The sequence below is a fragment of the Mustelus asterias genome, chromosome 12 (genome assembly GCF_964213995.1).
Source record: "Mustelus asterias chromosome 12, sMusAst1.hap1.1, whole genome shotgun sequence".
NCBI classification, from domain to species: domain Eukaryota; kingdom Metazoa; phylum Chordata; class Chondrichthyes; order Carcharhiniformes; family Triakidae; genus Mustelus; species Mustelus asterias.
The window spans coordinates 44,234,853-44,257,491 of NC_135812.1; the positions used below are offsets into that span (position 1 = coordinate 44,234,853).

The 22,639-nt window shown below is 42.9% G+C and overlaps 1 protein-coding gene across 1 annotated transcript in view; it reads left to right on the top strand.

Moving 5' to 3' along the window:
- orai2 (ORAI calcium release-activated calcium modulator 2) overlaps positions 1 to 19,281 on the top strand; it is a 48,644-nt gene extending 29,363 nt beyond the window's left edge. The window contains exon 2 of the mRNA XM_078225132.1: positions 12,951 to 19,281. Within this exon, the coding sequence (XP_078081258.1) occupies positions 12,951 to 13,496 (546 nt within the window). The 3' untranslated portion in view covers positions 13,497 to 19,281. The remainder of the gene's footprint in view (positions 1 to 12,950) is intronic.
- The last annotated feature ends 3,358 nt before the right edge of the window (positions 19,282 to 22,639 follow it).

Consider the following 22,639-nt stretch of genomic DNA (forward strand, 5'->3'; position numbering starts at 1 on the left):
TACCACCAAAACCCACGACCGCTACTATCTACAAGGACAAGGTCACCTGGACGATCTCCTCCAAGTCACTCACCATCCTGACTTGGAAATATATCGCCGTTCCTTCATTGTCACTGGGTCCAAATCCTGGAACTCCCTCCCTAACAGCACTGTGGGTGTACCAATGCCACAGAGACTGTAGCGATTCAAGAAGGCAGCTCACCACCACCTTCTCAAGGGCAGTTGGGGATGGGCAATAAATACTGGCCTAACCCAGCAAAGCCCACATCCTGTAAATTCATTTTTAAAATTCCACCCCGAGAAAACAATGAGATTGAAGAATAGAACAGCTGCTTGAGCCAAGAGTCTGCCACCACCTCTACAGTCATGATGTGGAGATGCCGGCGTTGGACTGGGGTAAACACAGTAACAGTTTTAGTAACAGTAACCACCTCTACAGACCAACAATCAATGTTGGATGGGAGCCTGCTGAATGGCAAGTAGGAACTGGTAAGTATCTACCATTTGATATTGCAGTAAGAATACAGGTAAGGTCTATTGTTACAGAGTTGACATCTAGAGTAGAAGATGGTCCTTGGTGTTATTAATATTCTTGAACTTGGAAGTAATCTAAGGGAAAGTCATGGCAAGACAGCTTGGCCACATAGGATGCTCCTCGTGTTACCTGGGAAACCAGGGACAATTCCATTGTCCAGAATGAGCATGCATGCAGGAAGTGTCTCCAGCTGCAGCCACTGGAAATCAGAGCTGGTGAGGCAGCCGGAGTCACTTTGCAGCATCAGGGACGCTGAGATTTTCGTGGCTAGCATGTTTAGAGAGGTGGTCAGTCTAAGTCTGCACAGAGAATGGGTGACAGGTAGGCAGGACTCTCCTGGGACCATACCCCCCTCAAACAGATATGCTGCTCTGGATACTGTTGGGAGCAATAACTTCTCAGGGAGTGCAGTGAAAGTCGAGTCCGTGACACCCTGGATGGCTCAGCTGCACAGACAGGGAGGAAAAGAAGAGTATGGCTACCGTGACTGAAGATTCAATTGTAAGGGGGAATAGATAGGTGTTTTGTGTGGCCACAAAGGTGATTCTCGGATGGTATGTTGCCTCCTTGGTGCTAGGGTCTAAGATGTCACAGAGCAGCTGCAGACTACTTTGGAATGGGAAGGTGAAGAGCCAGCAGTTGTGGTACACATTGGAACCATAGATATCGATTTTTAAAAAAAGGTATGAGGTCCTGAAAGCTGAATACAGGGAGTTCAGTGGTAAATTAATGAACAGGACCTCTATGGTAATAATCTAAGATTACTTCCAGTGCCACACACTATTGACAGCAGAAATAGGAGCATGGGTAGGATGAATGTGTTGCTAGAAGGTGGTGTGGGAGGATGGATTTCAGTTTCCTGAGGCATTGGGACAGGTTTTGGGGAAGGTGGGACCTGTACAAACTGAACCAAGAAAGTTAAGGAGGGTATTAAGTTGAAGGTGGAAACGTATAAGCTGGCAAAGGTTAGTATTAGGTCAGAAGAGTGGCATAGATTCAGAATGCAACAAAGATGGACTAAAATAAATAATCAGGAAGGAGAAAATAAACTGTGCTTAAGCTAGCAAGAAACATAAAAACAGACGAGCTTTTCAAAGTACATTAAGAGGAAGAGAGAAATGAAATAAAGCATTGGCCTCTTAGAGAATGAAACCAGGGAAGTAACTATGGGGAACAAGGAAATGACAGAGGAGTTAAATAGATATTTTGCATTGGTCTTTAATAGAGGATACTACAAGCGTCCAAGAAATAGTAAAAAGTAAAGGGGAGGAATTAAATACAGTCACCAGAGAATTTGTTTTAGGCAAGCTAATGTGACTAAAAGCGGACCCCTGGACCAGATGATTTGCACCACTGGATCTTAAAGGATCTTAAATCCTTGGATTCCTAAACTGTGCCAAAGGATTGGAAAACTACCAATGTGGTACCCTTGTTCAGGCCTGTTAGCCTAACTTCAGCTATTAGAAAAATATTTGTATTAGTTATTAAAGAGAGAATAGCAGTACATTTGGAAGTCATAATCTAACCAAGCAGAATCAGCATGGTTTCAAGAAGGGAAAATCATGTCTGGCAAATTTACTCGAGTTATTTGAGGACAGAGTAGGTGGTGGAGAGCCAGTCAATATTTTATATTTGGATTTTCAAAAGATATTTCATAATGTCAAAGGCTAATATTCAAGATAGGAGGAGCTCCTGGTGTTAGAGGTAATATTCTGGCATGGATAGAGTTTTGGCTGACAGGAAGCAGTGAGTAGCAATACGGGAGTCTTTCTCAGGTTAGAGGGCAGCAACCAGTGGAGAGCCACAGAGACCGCAACTTTTCACAATATAAATGATTTGGAGGAAGGAACAGAGTTTACCATGGCCAGATTTGGGGGTGACACACAGGTGGGAGGGGAAGGCAGGTTGTAAGGAGGATATAAATAGTTTACAGAGAGATATTGACAGGTTAAATGAGCGGGCTGAAAATTGGCAAATGGAATTCAAGGTGGGAAATGTGAGATGATTCATTTTGGAAGAAAGAATGAGAAGGTGAATTATAATTTAAACGGAGAGAGAGTGCAGAAAGCTGTAGCACAAAGGAACTTGGGGATCCTTGTTCAGAATGCTAGCATACAAACATAATAGGTAATAGGAGAGTGTAGGACCAGAGGACATAGTCACAGAATACGGGGATGCTCATTTAAGACGGATTTGAAGAAGAATGTCCCCTCTGAGTGGTGAATCTTTGGAATTCTTTGCTCCAGGAAGCTGTAGAGGCCGATTCCTTGGACATTTTCAGACTGAGCTCGATAGGTTTTTAATCAGTGGGGGAATTAAGGGTTACGGAATGAAGGCAGGAAAATAGACTTAGTGAGTGTTAGATCAGCCATGATCTTATTAATGGTGGAGCAGGCTCGGAAGGCTGAATGGCCTACTCCTGTTCCTATTTCTTATGATCTTAATGTCCTTGCTTATGGGGTAGCCAGTAAGCCTAAGAAAGATGGATCTCATGAGCCATTTCTGAAACTACAAGTCAACACTGATATCTCCCAACCCAGCCATCTGCAAGGAAAAATAATCTTTGATGTGAGGGGGTGTTGATAATGATGAGTAGATTATAATATCTGGATTTGGAAGAGGATGGAGTGGAGCATAAATGCTGTTAGACTGGTTGGGCCGAATGACTTGCTCATGCACTGTATGTTCTATATGATTCCCCGGACATATGATTAAGGTTTAAAGCTTCAACACTTTTAGTTTCCCAGCAACTTCAGGTAACTTGAAGTTCAAAGAAAATACATGTTTATAAAAGTAGGACTCAAATGTTAGCTACTCCTTTCCCCCTCCCCAGTTTATTTGGTGTTTCTCCGTCCAAAATCCATCCCTTTTCTCAAGGGAGCCAAGTACAAGAGGTACGGTGGACTGAAACATTTTCTGTGCAGCTTGATGTGGTCTCTATCATTGAATAGTACAGTAAGTTCTCTTGTACTTGTGATAACAGTGAGATAAAGTCACATATGTTCTGCAGGATATCTGAGCAGGAAATCCTCCTGTCACTACATTTTCAAATTGGTTGAACAGAAATAGGGTTGGTGTAGAGAGGGGAGGCCCTTATTTATTCTTGCAAAATAAAATTAACTAGATGACTGTATTAAAAGAACTCAGAAACGTAATTGTAATCTTGTGTTTGGACAAGTAATTCTGGGGGTGCACAAATTCATCAAGAACTGAGCAAGCTGTTGAGACAGACAGGGTTAAGCAAAGCCTGGGCAGCTTTTCTTCATTGTTAATTGTTGCTCCATCTCGTTCTCCTTCCTGTAAAAATGGGCATTTATAGGAAAATCTAGATTTATAGCTTGATTAGGTTTAGGAATGCTGACTTGGCTCCATGAGTAGTGAAGATAAACTGTACGTCTTAATAGTGATGAAGTATATTCCTGGAACGTCTGTGAGTAACCTTAACAAAGTTACACCTTGTTCCCAACTCGAGCTGATTCACTTCCGAATTACTGCATCAGGCTTGGACATCTGTGACCATGGCATCCTTTTCAATATTGAGTTCAGCCTTTCACTCCATGTCTAGTCGTGTCGTGCTTTATATTTCCACTTCCAGTCTATTGGCAAGATTACCTCCATTCGGTTCTGGAGCATTACCCGTTTAGGCCCCCGCCTCCCTCACAACTGTTTAAAATAAAACAGAATCAAAGCTTTCACCATCTCAAAAATTGACTTATCCAACTTTCTGCTTGCTTATTTCTATTGCAAACTTCAATTTGTTCAAAATTCTGTAGCTGCACACTTATTACTACCAAACTTGCATCTCTTCTCCCTATTTTAATCCTTTCACCTTTATTCTTGTCCCACTTACAAGAAGATCATTATAGAGAGAGGCAAGTGATAACCTACATGCAAGTAACGACAGTGCACCATTCTTCTTTTGTGACCCTGTTGTCTCTAATTTGACAGCCACTTAGTGGCAGTTTCTTTGGTCCTTCTGAAACCTCGTTCTTCAGCCACGCTTTCAGTCATCTCCCACTTGCTGCTTGGGGTTCTCTAATCTTTGTCATGTCATGGGTATTACACAATAATAAAATGTAATTCCTCAGTGTTATATTGTGCAGCACATTGATATCAAAGTTAGAGACGTGAAAAGAGCGTTTGGCCCACTCACTGCAGTCAGGAGAGCTCTGTAAATTGAATGAGAAACATTTGTGTTATAATTATTGTTTTCGGCTAACTGCAGTCTGATGAGGAAATAGCAGTGGTCAATTACTAGCTGAGGCTTGGGTTAACTCCTATTGAGTCCCCTCTAATTAATGTTTAAGTGTGCCATTTGTCATTAACTGCAATCAGGAGCGAGAGGATATCGTGTACATAATGGCAAGAGGTAATTGGGATGCTGGAGGATCATGATATCATCATTATCCTACTGATCATCATGGATGTAGCTAGTTTAGGCTAAACAGAATCATCACAGCCAACCTTTTGGCAAAATCTCTTGCTAGAATGGATGCTGGCGGCTGTTTGAGTAAAATTTCCAGTAACAAATTAATATGGTTGTTTCCATTTCTCCTGTTAGATTCTGGCTTATTTTTGAGCAGACTTATTGGATCTAGCTTGGATAGAGCTTCTCTTTATAAACTGGTGAAGTTTAGGGGTCGGGATCACTCCCAGCTTTTGGTCCCCTCCCTATGATCAACAGTAAATTGAATGATTCACCCAGCATGATGGGAAACTGACTGAACTGTTTAAAGGTAATCCTATCTGGGCGCACTGTAAATAGAAATCATTTGCTTTATTGGCGAAAGAGCCATATGGGACATGGCGGCACAATTTATGCAGCAAGTTATGATCTGGAATGCACTGCCTGAAGCAGGTGAAGGAACCAGATACAATAATAATTTTCAATAGAGAATTGGATATATGCTTCATGGTTAGGTGCATTGGCCATGCTAAATTCTCCCTCAGTGTACCTGAGCAGGCACCAGAATGTGGCAACTAGGGGCTTTTCACAGTAACTTCACTGCAGTGTTAATGTAAGCCTACCTGTGACACTAATGAATAAACTTACTTAACTTGCATGGTGGGGGGGGGAAAGGTGGGGTGAATGAGACAGGACAGGGACTGGGACTAATTGTTTAACTCTTTCACAGAACTGGCACCGGTGTCATGAGTTCATGAGTTCCCTGTGCTGTATAATTCTCTGATTATGGCTCATGTTTGTGGGGAAGCACAGAACTGTTTGGCAGGATTCCCCAGCACCCACCCCCGCGGCATGTTTTGCGGAGGCGGCCCACCATTGCTTGGCAGCAAGATTTTCCGGTTCTGCCACCGTCAACAGGGCTTTCCATTGATTGTACCCTCTCCCTTCAGGGAACCAAGCTCGCCATTCAGCAGGGCTGGACAGTCTTGCCGGCAGCAATGGGCAGAAAGTCCCATCCTTTTTTGTTGGGGTAGCACAAGGTAAGTTAGTGATTTCCCATAGCCTAGTGCATGTTCCTAGTAAAGGCTGACTATCAAACCCCTGTCAAGAGGTAGACCCTGAGGTACTGCTGCCTGAGAAAGAGGTCCATTGTCAGGGAACTGTGCATTAAATCTTGTTCTGGTAATGTTTCATTAGCATGGAATAGGCTATTATCATCTCCATTAATCGGCATGATCTTTGAGTACAAGCGAAAGAAAATCTGTCATTGGCTTCTGAACAACAACTTGTATCTATCTGGTACCTTCATGGTAATCAAATGTCCCAATGTAGATATGTTTACAGATGGCAATGAACAGACCTTGCTTTCACATCTATGGTTTTTAATGGGTTTGTTATCCACCTATAAAGTTTTCTTTACTCAGTGCCGATTAGCTGTAATATAACAAAATGCAAAATTCTACAAATACTGGAATTCTGAAATGAAAGCAGGAAGAGCTGGAAACATGAAAGATCATGATGTGCCTCAAGATTAACCGTGTCTTTTCTGTCTACGCATGTTGCCTGAGCTGCTGCGTGTTCCCAGCATTTCCTGTTTTTATGTTAGCTGAAACTGAAAAGATTTTCAGGTTCTTGCATGGAATAAGATCAACTGATCGTAGTTGATCTTTCGTGCATGTGTTTGGTTTTGGTGTACTTTAAAACACCTAGTTTTTGATCTGAAGAGCGAAGTTCCACCAACATGTTACACGTTGACAGAGGCTTGGGATCTCACTGACAGCTGCTGCCTCCTCCAAAAAGAAAATCTCATTTAAATCTCCGGCTGCTCCTCGATGCAGCCTTTCTTGTGACTGTGCTACTGACATTACCATGCTATCATGTCCTTTCGAGCCATCATCCCACCCTTGTAAGCTCCTAATCTGCCATCCTGCATTCTCATCGAACCCAAGATTCAACCTGCGCAAAAGCAAAAATACTACGAATGCTGGAAATCTGAAATAAAAAGAGAAAGTGCTGAAAATACTCTGGGGAGAACAAATCAGTGAACATTTCAGAATGATGACACTTGGTCACATAATAAAGAGTTTATTAAAGATAATCTGGTAGAAGCAGGAAGCCACTGAGATCCTTTGTAATGAGCTGTACTGTCAAATTGGCTTTAATGTTTATAAATTTATAACAAGTGAAGCTGGTAAAACACATTATTTAAATGGATTGACTCTAAATGTACCCATATTGTGTTGCTCAATTTATAAACTCCCAGTACGATGCAGAAATAACAGTACAGCACTGGCAGACAAAGCCAATTTAAATGGGGAAGGAGAAACCGGGTGGAATCATAGTGTTAGTTATAACCTATTGTATTTTGCTGTCTTCCAAATACAGGAACTACATATGTTAATCTGCATTCCAATGCTTCCCTGGGCAGCCTCCCATCTTCCATCTGACATAAATGCAAGTTCACCCAAAACTCTGCCTCCTATGTCCTAACTTGCACCAAGTCCCAGTCACCCATCATCCTTGTGCTCACTGACTTGTGTTGGTTCCCAGTGTGGCAACATAATTTTAAAATTTTGATGCTTCCTTTAAAATTATTCATGGCCTCGCTTGCCCCTGCCCACCCACCCATCTAACTTCAATTCCTTCCGACCCAATACAGAAACAGGCCTTTGGCCCAGTCGGTCCATACCGACCATGGTGCCCTCCCTGCTAGGTCTTACTGATTCCCACTTCGAACCCTAATGTCCTACTTCAGTAGATAATACACCATCACTTCAATCTTTCTGGCAGTTCGCCAGTTCTGGTCTCCTGAGCATCTCCGATTTTTAATTGCACTAGAATTGGCAGTGCTGCCTCGCCACCTCTCCCCCCAGCTCTGGAATTCCCTTCCCTAATCGCGGCCTTTTTGCTTCTCAGTGACCAAGCCTTTTAGTCATCTTCCCTGGTATTTCCTTTTGTTTTGTGGCCAAGCTTTGTTAGTTTTTTAAAAATGTTTTACTATGCTGAGGACACTATATAGAAGGCACTATACAAATGCAAGTTGTTGTTCAAAAGCCCGTACATGAACCTTGAAGAAAGTGCAATATAGTTAAAGGAAGAGCTTATATTTGTATAGCATCGTTCACAAACCTGGGATTCCTAAAGCATGACACGGCCAGTGAGGTAATTTTAAAAAATAGTCATTGTTGCAATCTCGGAAACACAGCAGCCAATATTTGCAAAGAGCAAATGGAAATATGAACAGTTAAGCAGTAATGTTAATGTTGTTTGAGGGAAGAATATTGGCTAAGACAGCAGAAAAATTCCTCTTTTCTTGGAATAGTGCCTTAATTCTGCTCAAGAAGACAGCCAGGATCTTATCTGAAAGACCCAAATAACATTCTTTCATGGCTGCACTGAATTCTAAGCCAGGTTCTCTGGAGTAGAACTTGAAATGATGACAATCCTAGATTACCACGGCCAAGGCCTTGGTATGTGGTAGCAGGGGTAACAGACACCTAAACTACTATCTTCCTTGTGTCACCTCCAATTTACTGAGGGGTGACTCTGGTTGTTCGGTTTAAACTATTGGCTAAAAATGAAGATAGCCCTAAACTATTAAATATTTGATAATGTTATCACATATTCATTACTATATTTAACCAGACATTGTACATTCTTGCAAGTGTATTAGTTTCAATGACAGTGGATGCCATTTTGAAACAGATTCTAACGTGTAGCTCTGTGGTGTCATTGCCCTCAGACTGTGACCAGACTTCCTGAAGGTGACTGTCTGTCATCAGGTATTGGGGCAGTAAGTTTCAATATTTGTCCCTTACATTTCAACAGCGACAATGCAGACAGTTAAACATACTCTTCTTTAAAGAAAGATTTAAGTGATGGTGTATTACCTACTGAAGTAGGGCATTAAGGTACAAAGTAGGAACCAGTAAGACCAAGCAGGGAGGGCATTGACCGGTTGGGCCGAAGGGCCTGCTTTTGTGCTGTATTGTTCAATGACTCTAAGTCTTTTCCACCCTCCCCTTCCCCCACCCACATTTCCTATGCTATCATCTATGTAGCCTCTTGAAAGGAAATGTTGGAGTATTTATTTCATCTTGTGGTGGATTCCTTCCTTTCCAGAAGGAATTAATTGCTATGTCTGAGGGAGAAACCTCTAATGGTAGAACACCACAAATGAAAGGAATCTTACAGAAACCCATGTTAGAATCTGCTGTTTCAAAATGGCACCCATTGTCAGTTAAACAAATTCACTTGGAAGAGTGCAGAAGTGCACAACATCTGGTTAAATGTAGCTGGATTTGGTTTCAGGCGGTTCTTTGCTTACTCGAGGATTGCACACCATGTGTGAGCTTTAGTCCAGGTGAAGAGGGTCTTGCCTGCTGTCTGGAGAGCTGGCAAGAGCCCCGTGTCGCTTCCTTTGAGATATTCGTAGAATCCCTGCAGTGCAGAAGATGTAAGAAATGAGATGATGGCATCCGTGTTGATGATCCGGCACGTCTTGCAGAGGTTGCTGTGGCAGGGTTGTGTGGTTGTACGACCTCAAACAGACCATTGTCCGCAGCAAACTACCCAGCCTTCAGGAGAACAGTGACCACGACACCACACAACCCTGCCACAGCAACCTCTGCAAGACGTGCCGGATCATCGACACGGATGCCATCATCTCACGTGAGAACACCATCCACCAGGTACACGGTACATACTCTTGCAACTCGACCAACGTTGTCTACCTGATACGGTGCAGGAAAGGATGTCCCGAGGCATGGTACACTGGGGAGACCATGCAGACGCTACAACAACGGATGAATGAACACCGCTCGACAATCACCAGGCAAGAGTGTTCTCTTCCTGTTGGGGAACACTTCAGTGGTCATGGGCATTTGGCCTCTGATCTTCGGGTAAGCGCTCTCCAAGGCGGCCTTCACGACACACGACAATGCAGAATCGCTGAGCAGAGACTGATAGCCAAGTTCCGCACACATGAGGACGGCCTCAACCAGGATATTGGGTTCATGTCACACTATCTGTAACCCCCACGACTTGCATGGGCTTGCAAAATCTCACTAACTGTCCCGGCTGGAGACAATACACATCTCTTTAACCTGTGCTTAACCCTCTCTCCACTCACATTGTCTGTACCTTTAAGACTTGATTACCTGTAAAGACTCGCATTCCAACCATTATTTTGTAAATTGAGTTTGTGTCTTTATATGCCCTGTTTGTGAACAGAACTCCCACTTACCTGATGAAGAAGCAGCGCTCCGAAAGCTAGTGGCTTTTGCTACCAAATAAACCTGTTGGACTTTAACCTGGTGTTGTGAGACTTCTTACTGTGTTTACCCCAGTCCATTGCCGGCATCTCCACATCGTGCAGAAGAAGGCCATTTGGCCTGTTGAGTCTGGACCGGCAACAATCCCACCCAGGCTCTATCCTAACACCACCTATTTACCCTTGCTAGCCCCGCTGACACTAAGGGGCAATTTAGCATGACCTATCAACCTAACACGCAAATCTTTGGAGTGTGGGAGGAAACCGGAGCACCCGGAGGAAACCCACGCAGACATGGGGCAAACGTGCAAACTCCACACAGACAATCATCCGAGGCCAGAATTGAACCTGGGTCCCTGGCACTGTGAAGCAGCAGTGCTAACCACTGTGCCACCGTGCCACCCTTAAGTGTCAGTCAGCCACTTCAGTGGTTGGCAGTGGGCATTTTACAGGATCAAGGACTCCAGGAGGTGCAGAGATCCTGCACCCTCCCATCCTCCACAACCCCCGAGAACTGCAAGTCAATCAGAGGCTCGCAGCTCTCCATTGCAGGCACAGCCGGAAGCAGTTGTAGTAGCTGCCGGCCGTGTGCCCAGCAGAGACCCAGGATCAGCAAGGTGAATGAGGGTGAAATGGGATCGTGGGAAGAGGAGTCGCTGGCTGTGGTGGGAGCAAGGGGGGTGGGCTGGGGACTGGCTCTCAGGCCCCTGCTTTCCCGATATCGGGTTCCTCAATCCGGCATTGAGTGTCTTTCTACACCAGGCTTGCATCGGTGGAAAGGTGGAGCGTCACTTCCCATCTGATCTCCAATCCGATAACACCTATTTATTCTGCTCATCTTTCAAACCAAGTTTGCATCCATGCTATGTGGTACAGACAAGAATTGGTTAGTTGGGCTGCTGTGTGGAAAAGGAGCAGGAGTGTTTGCTGGACAGTTGGAGACTGTTTCTAAGGATGAGGAGAATTGGTATTGGAGTTATACCTTGGCCACTGTACGAAGAAGGTTCCTGATAGAGATGGGATTCTTTTGTCAAAATGGAGTGGGTGTATTTTAGCTGTGGTCAAGGCAGCTTTCTGTGTACTGCATCTCTTACTACTTAGACCATATTGAATGTGTTTCTTTTGTCTAATGTAAATAGGCAATTCATTTCAGGTTTCTGGCAGAGAGGAACGGGGGGGTTATTGGCGTGGTGGTAATGCCACTGGACTATGCCTGCAGATATGAATTCAGATCTCACCAAGGCAGCTGGTGGAATTTAAATTCAATTAATAAGTCTGGAATATAAAGCTAGTCTCAGTAATGGTGACCATGACAGCTATTGTTGATTGTCGTGGAAACCCACAAGTGGCCTTTAGGGAAGGAAATCTGCCATCCTTACCTGGTCTGGCCTGTGTGTGATTCAGACCACAGCAATGTGGTTGACTCTTAACTCTGAAATGTTCACTCAGTTCAAGGGCAATTAGGCATGGGCAACAAATGCTGGCACTGCCAGCGAAACCCACACTCCATGAAAAGAGTAAAGAAATAGAGGAGAGAACTGGAGTCATAGGGCAGAATAATCATCTACAATCCTTCAGTCACTAAAACCTAACATCACCTGACCAGATAATGTTTTAGCCTCATCCATTGCACCAGTATCCCAATACTAAAATGGTAAAATTCCTCATCATTTGTTCCCTTTGACAGTGTAAAAAACATGTTTTGGCCTCATCCATTGGCCAAGCATTACCAGGGAAACAATTGTGAATGGTTCAGTTATGCATTTGTTATTTTCTAAATGATTTTATGAATTTTATTTAAGGGAAAAAAATGTGAACTTACTGTTGGAAAATGCCAAGAGTGAGCATTCCAGTCATTCATTCGTATCAATTGCTGGTGTTCGGACCCACACCCCGAACACGTTAAACTATTAAACCTGTTTTATTAGAGATTTTATTTTTGGCTCCAGAATTTTGCTGACAAAATGAGCTCAAGTGAAACAGACCCTGTAATATTACCCAAGTGAAATGTTGGAGTCTTAGAATAACCTAACATATTTCAGATTGGTGTGATCAAATCTTTATGCCAATTTGAATATCTCTCTTACTCTAACAGTTTTATGGAGGGTTTTAACATCATCCTCACTCTAGCCTTTGTGCAGAGCTATTGTGAGTTGCTGAATAACACTGTAAACAGTCTCAGCAGCCACTGTTGATTCACACGGTGCCATACCCGATGTCTAATCCCGTTTACGTGCAATGCTGTGTGATCCTGCTGCTCCAGACTTCTGCGATAGGGCTGCATTAATCATTCTCTGTTTCCTGTTCTCTCGTGTTTCATTTGTGTTGTTTTTTTTTGCCTTGTAAATAAACTGCATCCATTGCTCATTATTACTTATCCAAATTCATACACAATTGTGAATTTCCATTCAAGTGAATTGGAAAATTGTTTAATCTTAATGAAACAGATTTTTTCTTGTGTATTTTTATGTTCATCGAGGTGACCTCGTTGGAGCATGGAATGCACATCCCCACCATATGAAGCATGTGGTAGCATTTCTTTGACAGATGTAGTATATACTTAAATGCAGAGAATGTCTCCTCCTGCGCTGCTCCAGCCAGCCCAATGCAGAAAAGCAACTTGTGTCTCACCAGTGTGACACAAGTCATGAATCTTGCTGTGTTTTCTATGTGAAATTGTCAATCTAGTGCCAGTATGTATCAGAAAATTGTCAATAACGTTTTTCTTTTTCTTACAGGTTGCCATGGTTGAAGTTCAGCTGGAGATGGAGTACAATTATCCCAAGTTCCTGCTCATCGCCTTCAGTGCCTGCACAACTGTGCTGGTAGCTGTCCACCTCTTTGCCCTCCTGATCAGCACTTGCATCCTGCCTAACGTGGAAGCAGTCAGCAACATCCATAATCTCAACTCAGTCAATGAATCACCCCACGAGCGCATGCACTACTACATCGAGCTAGCTTGGGGCTTCTCGACGGCGCTGGGTATCCTACTCTTCCTCACAGAGGTGGTCCTGCTTTGCTGGATCAAGTTTCTACCGGTAGACCAAACTGGGAAGGACGGCAAAAAGACTGATCCAGCCCAGGCGGGGCACACTGGGTGGAATGCAGCTTTGGCATCCACGATTATCATGGTACCGGTGGGCCTTATCTTTGTCATTTTCACCATACACTTTTACCGTTCGCTGGTAGGGCACAAAACCGAACGTCACAACCAGGAAATTGAAGAGCTGCATAAGCTGAAAGTGCAGCTGGACGGTCACGACCGGGTCTTGCAAATGGTTTGAAAAAGTAACCAATCGCCAAAAGGATTTACTCGCCCAGCCTGGGGCTCTGGGCTTTTGCTGCCCGTATGATCTCCGTTGCAAGTGCCATATGGGCCCTCCTGTTTATTCAGGAATCCACGTTTACAGCTGCAGCTTTACATGGTCTTTGTGGTTACAGTACTTACTGCATTGTCTCAAGAAACAAAAAAATCAAGGCTTATGCAACTCTTTCCCTTTGTCTCAGAGCTGAGATGTAAACTGGAATCCTAAACTTATCCAAAAGTGCTTCAGGTTGTACGGATGCCACCCCGACTGCAGAGGGACTGTGATTTGAACGAAAAGGATGCTGACCTTTTTTTTCTTAGAAAAAAAAGCTTAATTCCTTACAGGACTGAAAACTCTAGAGGAACTGTTCCAGATTACCAGATGTAGACCAATCCCAATTCCTCTCCAACCTTCCAGTTTGGTTTTACAGTACAGGTTTAAACCTGTGTCAGGAATCTGACGTTCTGAGAGTGCGATGGATTAGGCAGAAATGAAAAGCTGGAAACTGACCAGAAGGTCTAAGGATATGTGGTGTTGTAGAATGGTGTTTCTGAAATGTCACAGATTTTTACAATGCATTCTTCCTCCCTGTATCCTGCAGAGAAATTCTTAAAAGCAGTTTTCGCTGGGTCCTTGCAGGACTAGATATCCAGTGGTCCTCCCAGCTGGTCAGAAGGGGAGTGTTATAATCCAGTGGGGCTACCCACTTGACTCCTGCTTTGCTATGGGCTAATATTATCAGGAGCTCAGTGGATTGGGCGTTCAGCCTGTGTTCCTCTATTCCATAGCATACTGATGCGCCAATGCGATGTGCCACTGTGCCTCCATATTATTAACAATATGCTATTATAACCCTGATCTGGATAATCTTATTTAATCTAATACCCTAGATCCTGGTGTCTTGTTGTACAGGGTAGTGAACTGTTCTGATCTCAGCAGGCAGTGACACCAGTGATGTCGATTGAAATGGAGACCACTTATCTTTTCAACTCCTGCCACGCAAAAGAAGAGAGAAATATTTTCTGATGTGACTTTAAAACATTGGATGTGTCTTTGTGCCATCTAAACGCTGTTTACTTGATTCATATTGTACTCACTCCTTCCCAACTCCTTTTTAACCATGGTCCATCCTGCACTGGGGAGCCTGGCCCTTCACCGTCCTCAGTTAAGATTTCAAGATTTGGATTATTGAGTCTTAATAACAGAGCAGCCAGTTGTCACAACACTAATTTGCTAAATTTTAGGACCTACTCAAAATATAAGATACAAGAAATGATGCAACATTTTCTTGTTTTGGATTTGGAGCGAATCAGGAATGATTTAAGTTGAGCCCACTTCAGTTATGATTATAGTGTCGCGACCAGGTGAGGCAGGACGTAAGGACTCCCTCTTTTTTTTCCTTGTTCCTCAGTTGATCGTAATTAAAAAATATATATTATAAAAACGACTGTGCCAATTCAGCATGTGTACTTAACTATTTACGTGCTGATTGCAAATAACTCCGTTCAACAAGCTTTCTTGAGTTTAAACATGTATAAACCCACCCAGGTAAAGATATTCAAATATTAAAAAGGTGAACAAACATCCCAATTGTTGAAACGCGCACACAATAATAGAATCGTAGAATCCTACAGTGCAGAAGGAGGCTATTCAGCCCATTAAGCCTGCACCAACAACTATCCCACCCAGGCCCTATCTCCGTAACCCCACATTTACCTTGCAAATCCCCCTGACAGTAAGGGTCAATTTAGCATGGCCAATCAACCTAACCCACACATCTTTGGACTGTGGGAGGAAACCGGATCACCCGGAGGAAACCCACACAGACACGGGGAGCATGTGCAAACTCCACACGCATAGTGACCCAAGGCTGGAATTGAACCCGGGTCCCTGGCGCTGTGAGGCAGCCGTGCTAACCACTGTGCCACCGTGCTGCCCATGGAAGCACACAAAAATACAATTACAAAGTAACTTGGGGCAAAATTAAGATTCAACAATAGAAAGTAAGTAAATAAGGAGTTCACTGATTGTAAATCCTTTACAATGTTGTTTGGGGCTGAGGCAGTTCTTCAGTTGCATTTGGTTTTCTCCTGGGAACATTGTTTTGGATTTTGAACTGGTCCTTATCGTAGAATCCCGACAGTGCAAAATGAGGCCATTCAGCCTATTGACTCTGCACTGACTGACAGAATATCTTGCCTAGACCCCCTCAATCCCTGTAACTGTAACCCCAGGCTTTTACCCTGCTAATCCCTCGAACCTACACATCTTGGCACACTAAGGGGCAATTTAGCATGACCAATGCACCTATCCTACTGTTAGAAATTCTCTTTCTGCTTTCCACAGTATGATGTAAGCAGTCAGGGTTCAAGTTAATTAAGAGAGGGAGAAGAACCAGAGAGCCTTTGGCCAGTGATGTCACCTGCTTTCATATGTTACCTTTTCTAGACTGCTTGAAAGCAAGGAGGATTTTGTAAAAAGATCACTCCAAAATGGTGATCTCAATCACGTGGCCCCTCGCTGTAACGATTGAGTATTCCACAGTAGGTGATTGACTAGCTCATGTCTGGACAGACCTTGACTATTGTTTTATGGATTAGGTGATTAATTTTTAATGTCCAAGTCATCACTTCTGAGTGACCCATTCTTCCATGTAATGACCTAGGAAGAACATATCAACACCTCCAACATGGGCATTGTCTCTGTTGGCTATGTCTTTAACCTGATGGAAATGGAATGTAACCATTATATTGCTGCAAATGGTCACAGTCATTCTAAGTTTTAAGTAATATTTGAAGTAACTCTTGACATCAGTTGTGAGGAGGACTGCATGGACAAGTCCAAAGATGTGCGGGTTAGGTTGATTGGCCATGCTAAAAATTGCCCTTAGAGTCCTGAGATGTGTAGATTAGAGGGATTAGTGGGTAAATATGTAGGGATATGGGGGTAGGGCCTGGGTGGGATTGTGGTCGGTGCAGACTCGATGGGCCGAATGGCCTCTTTCTGTACTGTAGGGTTTCTATGATTTCTATGACATGTCCTAATGGTAATCAACTTTGGAAACTTTCAGAAACATGACCAACTTGCAGACATGCCATTTTAAGTCCGTGTCTTTGTTTTAACAATTGAAACTGCCCTTTTTAAATAAGTTACATTGGTAAATCTAGCAGATGAAATTGAAACTTAAAAATTTGACGTCAACCACATCTCAGTAAGAATGGAAAAAAAAGTTCCCATTTGAACCCTATCTGTTTAATCCACCTTTGTCAAAGGGTAGGAGGAGACAGCTATGAGAATTGGTGGCTAAATGGTTGATTTGGTTTCAGTGTTTGGGTCAAATGGCCTCCTTCTGTGCCATAATGACCCCATGACTGGTTTGTGCATTACTATTCCATTGAATAAATCAGCACCTAGCCTTATCAACTTGTTTAATATCTGATGAACAATCCTTTCTGGAAGGGTATGCAGGGGGATGAGAAAGTTAATGTAAATTTCTTGGAGACATTAATAGGTGAAGAGGAAATTGGTCTCCAGGCTCCTCAATCGGGGTTTGTGAGGATAGGAGTCAGTCACTTTGAATGTACACACTGTAAGATTGCACACATCAAAAAAGAGATCAATTGTTGCACGTTTGCTGTTTACTTGTACCAGCTTTTCCATGCTTAACTACAACCGTGGCCTTTTACTAAAATCAGTGACCTACAACTGCTTCAATATGCAATTATTGGTGTTTAATTTTTCAAAAACATTATTGTGGTCTGATTGTTCCTTGGACCAGGCAGTGTGTTGTCTTAAGCTTCCCATGTGCAGTATATGCCAACCTTCTGTGCTTTGTATTTGAGCACTTAATTGTCTTAATCTTTGAGGTCAAAAACTTCTGTGACTTGAGTCTGAGAAGAGTGTAGTTGTGCTTCATTGCGAAGCTTATTGTTACAGTAACCTGCAGGAGAGGCAACAGTCGGTATACTACTTTTTTTTTCAATTTTTATAAACCAAATTCCTGGACAAAAAAAGAGGTTGCCTTTTTTTAAAAAAAAATTCTTCTCTCGTACTTTGACGACTATTTTCTGCTTGCGAGCCTTGTACATACTTTGTATGTGGTACCGTTTATCATTTTGCTACCTTGGTGGCTGCATGGAGATTTGTCCTGTAGCTATTGGAGAAATGGAAGTTACATTTGAAATAAAGTATTGCAAAATAGATTTTGTAACATCAGAGGTGTGAGAACTGTGGTTTTTGGCTATTGAATTTAATTTTTGTGCATTAATATTACATAAACACGATACCTCATGATTTGTCCCCTTGCATCCTACACATGGTTTATCTCTGCCTTCACATTGCAACTCCAAAAAAAATGATTGCCTTTGCCCAGATGAATGCAGTTAGTCAGGGTAAGTCAGTTGCCAGCTCACATTGTGTCAGAGAGTAGTGAGGCCTCACCAATCATCCCCCAATGGTGAATTCCTGGCTCCAGCCAGGAAAAGCTGCCTTTGTGCCGGAAGAAGGCTGCATCCCTCGCAAAAGAATTACACTGGTAGACAGATGGAAACAATTGGCAGTGTGCTTACTTTCAGAAAGTGTTAACACCTTCCAAGTAATCTGCTGCCTCGAAGATACTGATAGACCATAAAACCTGTCAGTGTAGATTTAGTTTAATTACTGGATGGTGCAGTGGGTTCGACACTGGATTCAAATCCAAGCCCAGAATGTTGGCAAGGGTCTTTGTGAAATGTGTTTGCAACCCAATCCAGTGGACCCAGAGTCTTTAGCAGTACCTTAATATGGCCATCTTACTTAGTACAGTCACAGCATAGCTGACATCAGAAGTGGAGTAGTGGCAGATTAGTGCAATAGCAGGTGCTCCAATTATCTAGGAACTGCTTGAAGACTAGGTGCTTCCTTCTCCAGTGCTAGGCGGGGACTTGCACACAAAGTTCACAAGTGAAAATTGTGCACGGCATGACATCTGACTGTTGGTAAATTTGAGTAATTATATGCCTCTAAGGACCATTTTAGATGTTGGCTATTGCTGCAATAATCACCAGAGCAGTAACTAACCTGAGCTTGAATCTAATTTTTAGAAAGTAAAATATTTGTTTTGCCAGAAAGTAAAAGCTGAAGGTGACTATTTGTCATTCCTGATGCTTTAGTTAATCAGTTCTTTCTGAAGAGGTTAGTCGTATTTGAGATTGTCTCTGATTACTGGTGTCCTTTAATGCTGCAGTATTGGTTTGTTCTGTAGTCCTGGCAGTACCTTTTTTGGTAAAAGAATGAATATGCTTTTTTTTCTTATTAATAAACTGAAAGCTATGCAAAGGTCTTGGCTCTAATTTAACACTGGCAGCCCCGTTTGTTGCAAGTGGATTTATTCAGTTTCCACTAATCCACTTCTCAATAGCTGGTTAAAATCTGGCAGCACTGGGTTGCAGCTCAGTGATATGGCAAGGTAGCAATTGGTCTGCATCTCCTGGTATTCTAACAGATGAGAAAAAGACGAGTGCCGTGCCAGGTCTAGTATATAAATGGACTCTGAATCTTGGCAATTTTATATGAGAACACAATGCTGGAAATATACAGTGAGCTGCTTGGCAGCTGAAAGGCAAAAATGAGTGAACATTTTGGGCCAGTTCCGAAGCGCACACACATCCCAAAACTGACACTGTGCACAGACTTTACTCGGGTGATTTTGCTGGATGCATGGCACAATTTGTTCAGAGTGGCAGAGACTGCACAGAAATATGTAAGTGGGAGTGTACAGTGGGAGGCAATTGGATGGATGTCAGGGGTGGGTGTAAATTAATGCCTGGGGGCGTGGTGGAGGGGGATTGGATGAATGTTGCCTGGGATTGAGGGGGCAATGGGGGCTAGGTGGAGGGAGGACTGGATAAATGTTTAGAGGGTTGGGGTGGGGATGATGGCTATCTGGACAAGTTTTTTTTTAGAGTGATAGGTATCTGGAACGCGCTGCCAGTGGTGGTGGTGCAGGCAGATACGATAGGGGTGTTTAAGGGGCTTTTAAAAAAGCATGTGAATGTGCAAGGGAGAGAGGGATACGGACCAAGGGCAGGCAAAGGGATTTGACATCATGTTTGGCACAATATCCTGGGCTGCAGAGCCTGTTCCTGTGCTGTTCTATATTCTAATTGCAGAGATACCTGGGATAATTAGATGCACACGTGAGGAAACGACCTCTTGATGAGATTAGCTGTTGGATTGCCACATATATTGCAGTGTATTTTCTGTTTCTGTACTTCCCTGTTTCAGATGCTGATGGGCCTGCTTTATGGTCCTAACATTTTTTTTAAAAAGCTTGGTCTATTCGAATTCGAATTCTAGTATATACAGAAGGGGAGAAAGTACTAATGACTAAAACTATAAGTAAAACTATAGATACAATGTTTCTTCAGATTTGTAACCTATCTAAACTGATTCTACTTGGTTCTTTCTTCCAAAGATTCAAATCCAATTTGGTTTTGGCAAATCATTTTTTTCTTTGTCTTTTCGAGTGAGGTGTGTTGTTGTCGAGGAACAGAATAAGTTCCAGCTCAGACAGCCAGTGTCCCGCACAGTGTCATTGGACTCATCCTGTTTGTCTTTAATGGTACTTCTGTTGTATCAGTGTGACTTTCCCATCTCGGAGTAAGGTTGCCAAACCAGTGGCAGTTTAATGTTAGCTGATTGGATTTTAATGAATTGCCCTTGCAACCTGCAAGCAGCGAAGTCTTTGGTTGGACTGGGTTTGAAACTGGTCCCAAGGATGCACGGCAGAATACAGCCCACGTCAATCTACTCACTTTTGTGTGTAGCATTTTCCTTTTCCAGTGTTAGTTATAGATGAGACATAGCTGAAGCCCTAGCTGGAGAGTGACTTTATTTCTGATTTATTAGTGCCGTTCTCTCACCTTGTCAGAGCTAGATCATTTACAATGGAAATTGGGAAGTACTTTTTCACACACAAGCTGCTAGAAGTTTGAAATTCCCTGCCTCAAAGGACTGCAGGTGCTATGACGTTTGGAGATTTCAAGACGGACAGAAGTTATTGGTGGATCAGACTACCCAATCTATCTGGGATAAAGGCATGTAAGTGAAGCTATGCTGCCTTGGATTTGAGGTATGGATCATCTGTGACCCAAGTGAATGACAGAACAGGTTTGAAGAGTTCAATCGCTGCCTCCTGTTGCTACTGTCAGTTTCAAGATAGCAAACTTTTAAATAAAAGACTACCTCTGGTACCGAGTCCCTCAAAATGGGAGAGCAGGTTTGAGAATTGGGATGAGTAAGATTAGGAGTTATAACCTTGCTGAATTTGGCATGCCATTTTCTATCTCAACAGCATTCCAGTAAATTATGCTAAAGATTTGAAACATCATTTCCTTGTACTTTCCTGACATTCTGTCTCCCGAGCCACATATCGTAAGACCTTGTTTGGCTTCCTTACTGTGCTGATTATCCTCTCAGTCCCCATGTTCGCCAATATTGTTAACGGCTCTCTTTCATCAGTGTTGTCCCTCCTTTTAAAACTGCATCATCACCCCTCTCGAAAAACAACCCTTGAGTCAATACTCCTGTCCAACCTCCTCTTTCTCCCAAGTCCCAGAACATGTTGCCTTACCTGCCTATATTTCCCAGAACCCCATTTTTGATTCCCTCCAATTGGGGTTTTGCTGCTGCCATAGTATTGAAATGGTTCATACCAAAGTTTTTGATTTGATTTATTGTCATATGTATTAACATACAGTGAAAAGTATTGTTTCTTGCACGCTATACAGGTAAAGCATACCGTTCATGGAGAAGGAAAGGAGAGAGTGCAGGATGTAGTGTTTTAGAAGCATAGAACGAGAGTAAAAGAATTAGAAGGTATGCTGGGCACAGCTTGCAAGAAGTCGCCACGCTCCGGCGCCATCTTGGGAGATGCAGATGAAGATGTCATTTACATCATATTCAATTATGTCAAAGGCAAGTTATCACCGCCTCCTCCTTCTCCACCTGTCTGCAGACTTTGACTTGGTTGACCACTCCATCCTCCACTGCTGTTCAGCTGGGTGAGACTACAGCCATCTGGTTCCCTTCTTATCTAATCGTAACCAGAGTATCACTTGCAATAGCCCTTCTTGCTTCTACATGGTCATCTCTAGCGTGCCCAAGGGATCCATCCTTGGTCCCCTTCCTATTTCTCATCTACATGCTCCCCACGCTGGCATAATCCAAAATCAGTGTTTATTTTGCTCCTATTCTTCTCATGATACCTGACTTGTATTATAAACACTATCTTAAGTTCTCTGGTCTTATTAAGAGCAGTCCATCAGATCCAAAGCCTAAAGTCAATCACTTTCCAATTCCATCTTCATCTGTTACTTTCAACAAACTTAATACTTCCTCTTTCCTGGAAATACGGCCAAAAATTCAGCTTCTTTCATGAAGAGTTTAACTGAGGTTTCTGCCGTACCTTGTCTCATATCTTCAGGATTTCACTAGAATTCCTACTGTTCCAGGATTTGGACCCAGCGACAGAACATTGAATACAGGAATTGGGACACCTTGTTGAAGTTGTACAAGACATTGGTTCGGCCACATTTGGAATACTGTGTACAGTTCTGGTCAGCCTATTATAGAAAGGATATTATTAAACCAGAAAGAGTACAGAAAAGATTTGCGAGGATGCTACCAAGGCGTGATGGTTTGAGTTATAAGGAGAGACTGGATAGACTGGGACTTTTTTCCCTGGAGCATAGGAGGCAATGGGGTGATCTTATAAAATAATGAGGGGCATAGATCAGCGAGATAGTCAATATCTTTTCCCAAAGGTAGGGGCGTCTAAAACTAGAGGGCATAGATTTAAGGTGAGAGGGGAGAGTTACAAAAGGGTCCAGAGGGGCAATTTTGTTCAGAGGATGGTGAGTGTCTGAAACAAGCTGCTGGAGGTGGGTAAAAGCATTTAGACAATTACATGGGTAAGATGGGTATGGAGGGATATAGGCCAAATGCGGGCAATTGGGACTAGCTTAGGGGTTTAAAAAAAAAGGGCGGCATAGACAAGTTGGGCCGAAGGGCCTGTTTCCATGCTGTAAACCTCTATGACTCTATGACTCTATAGTGAAGGAACGGTGATTTGGGTGGGG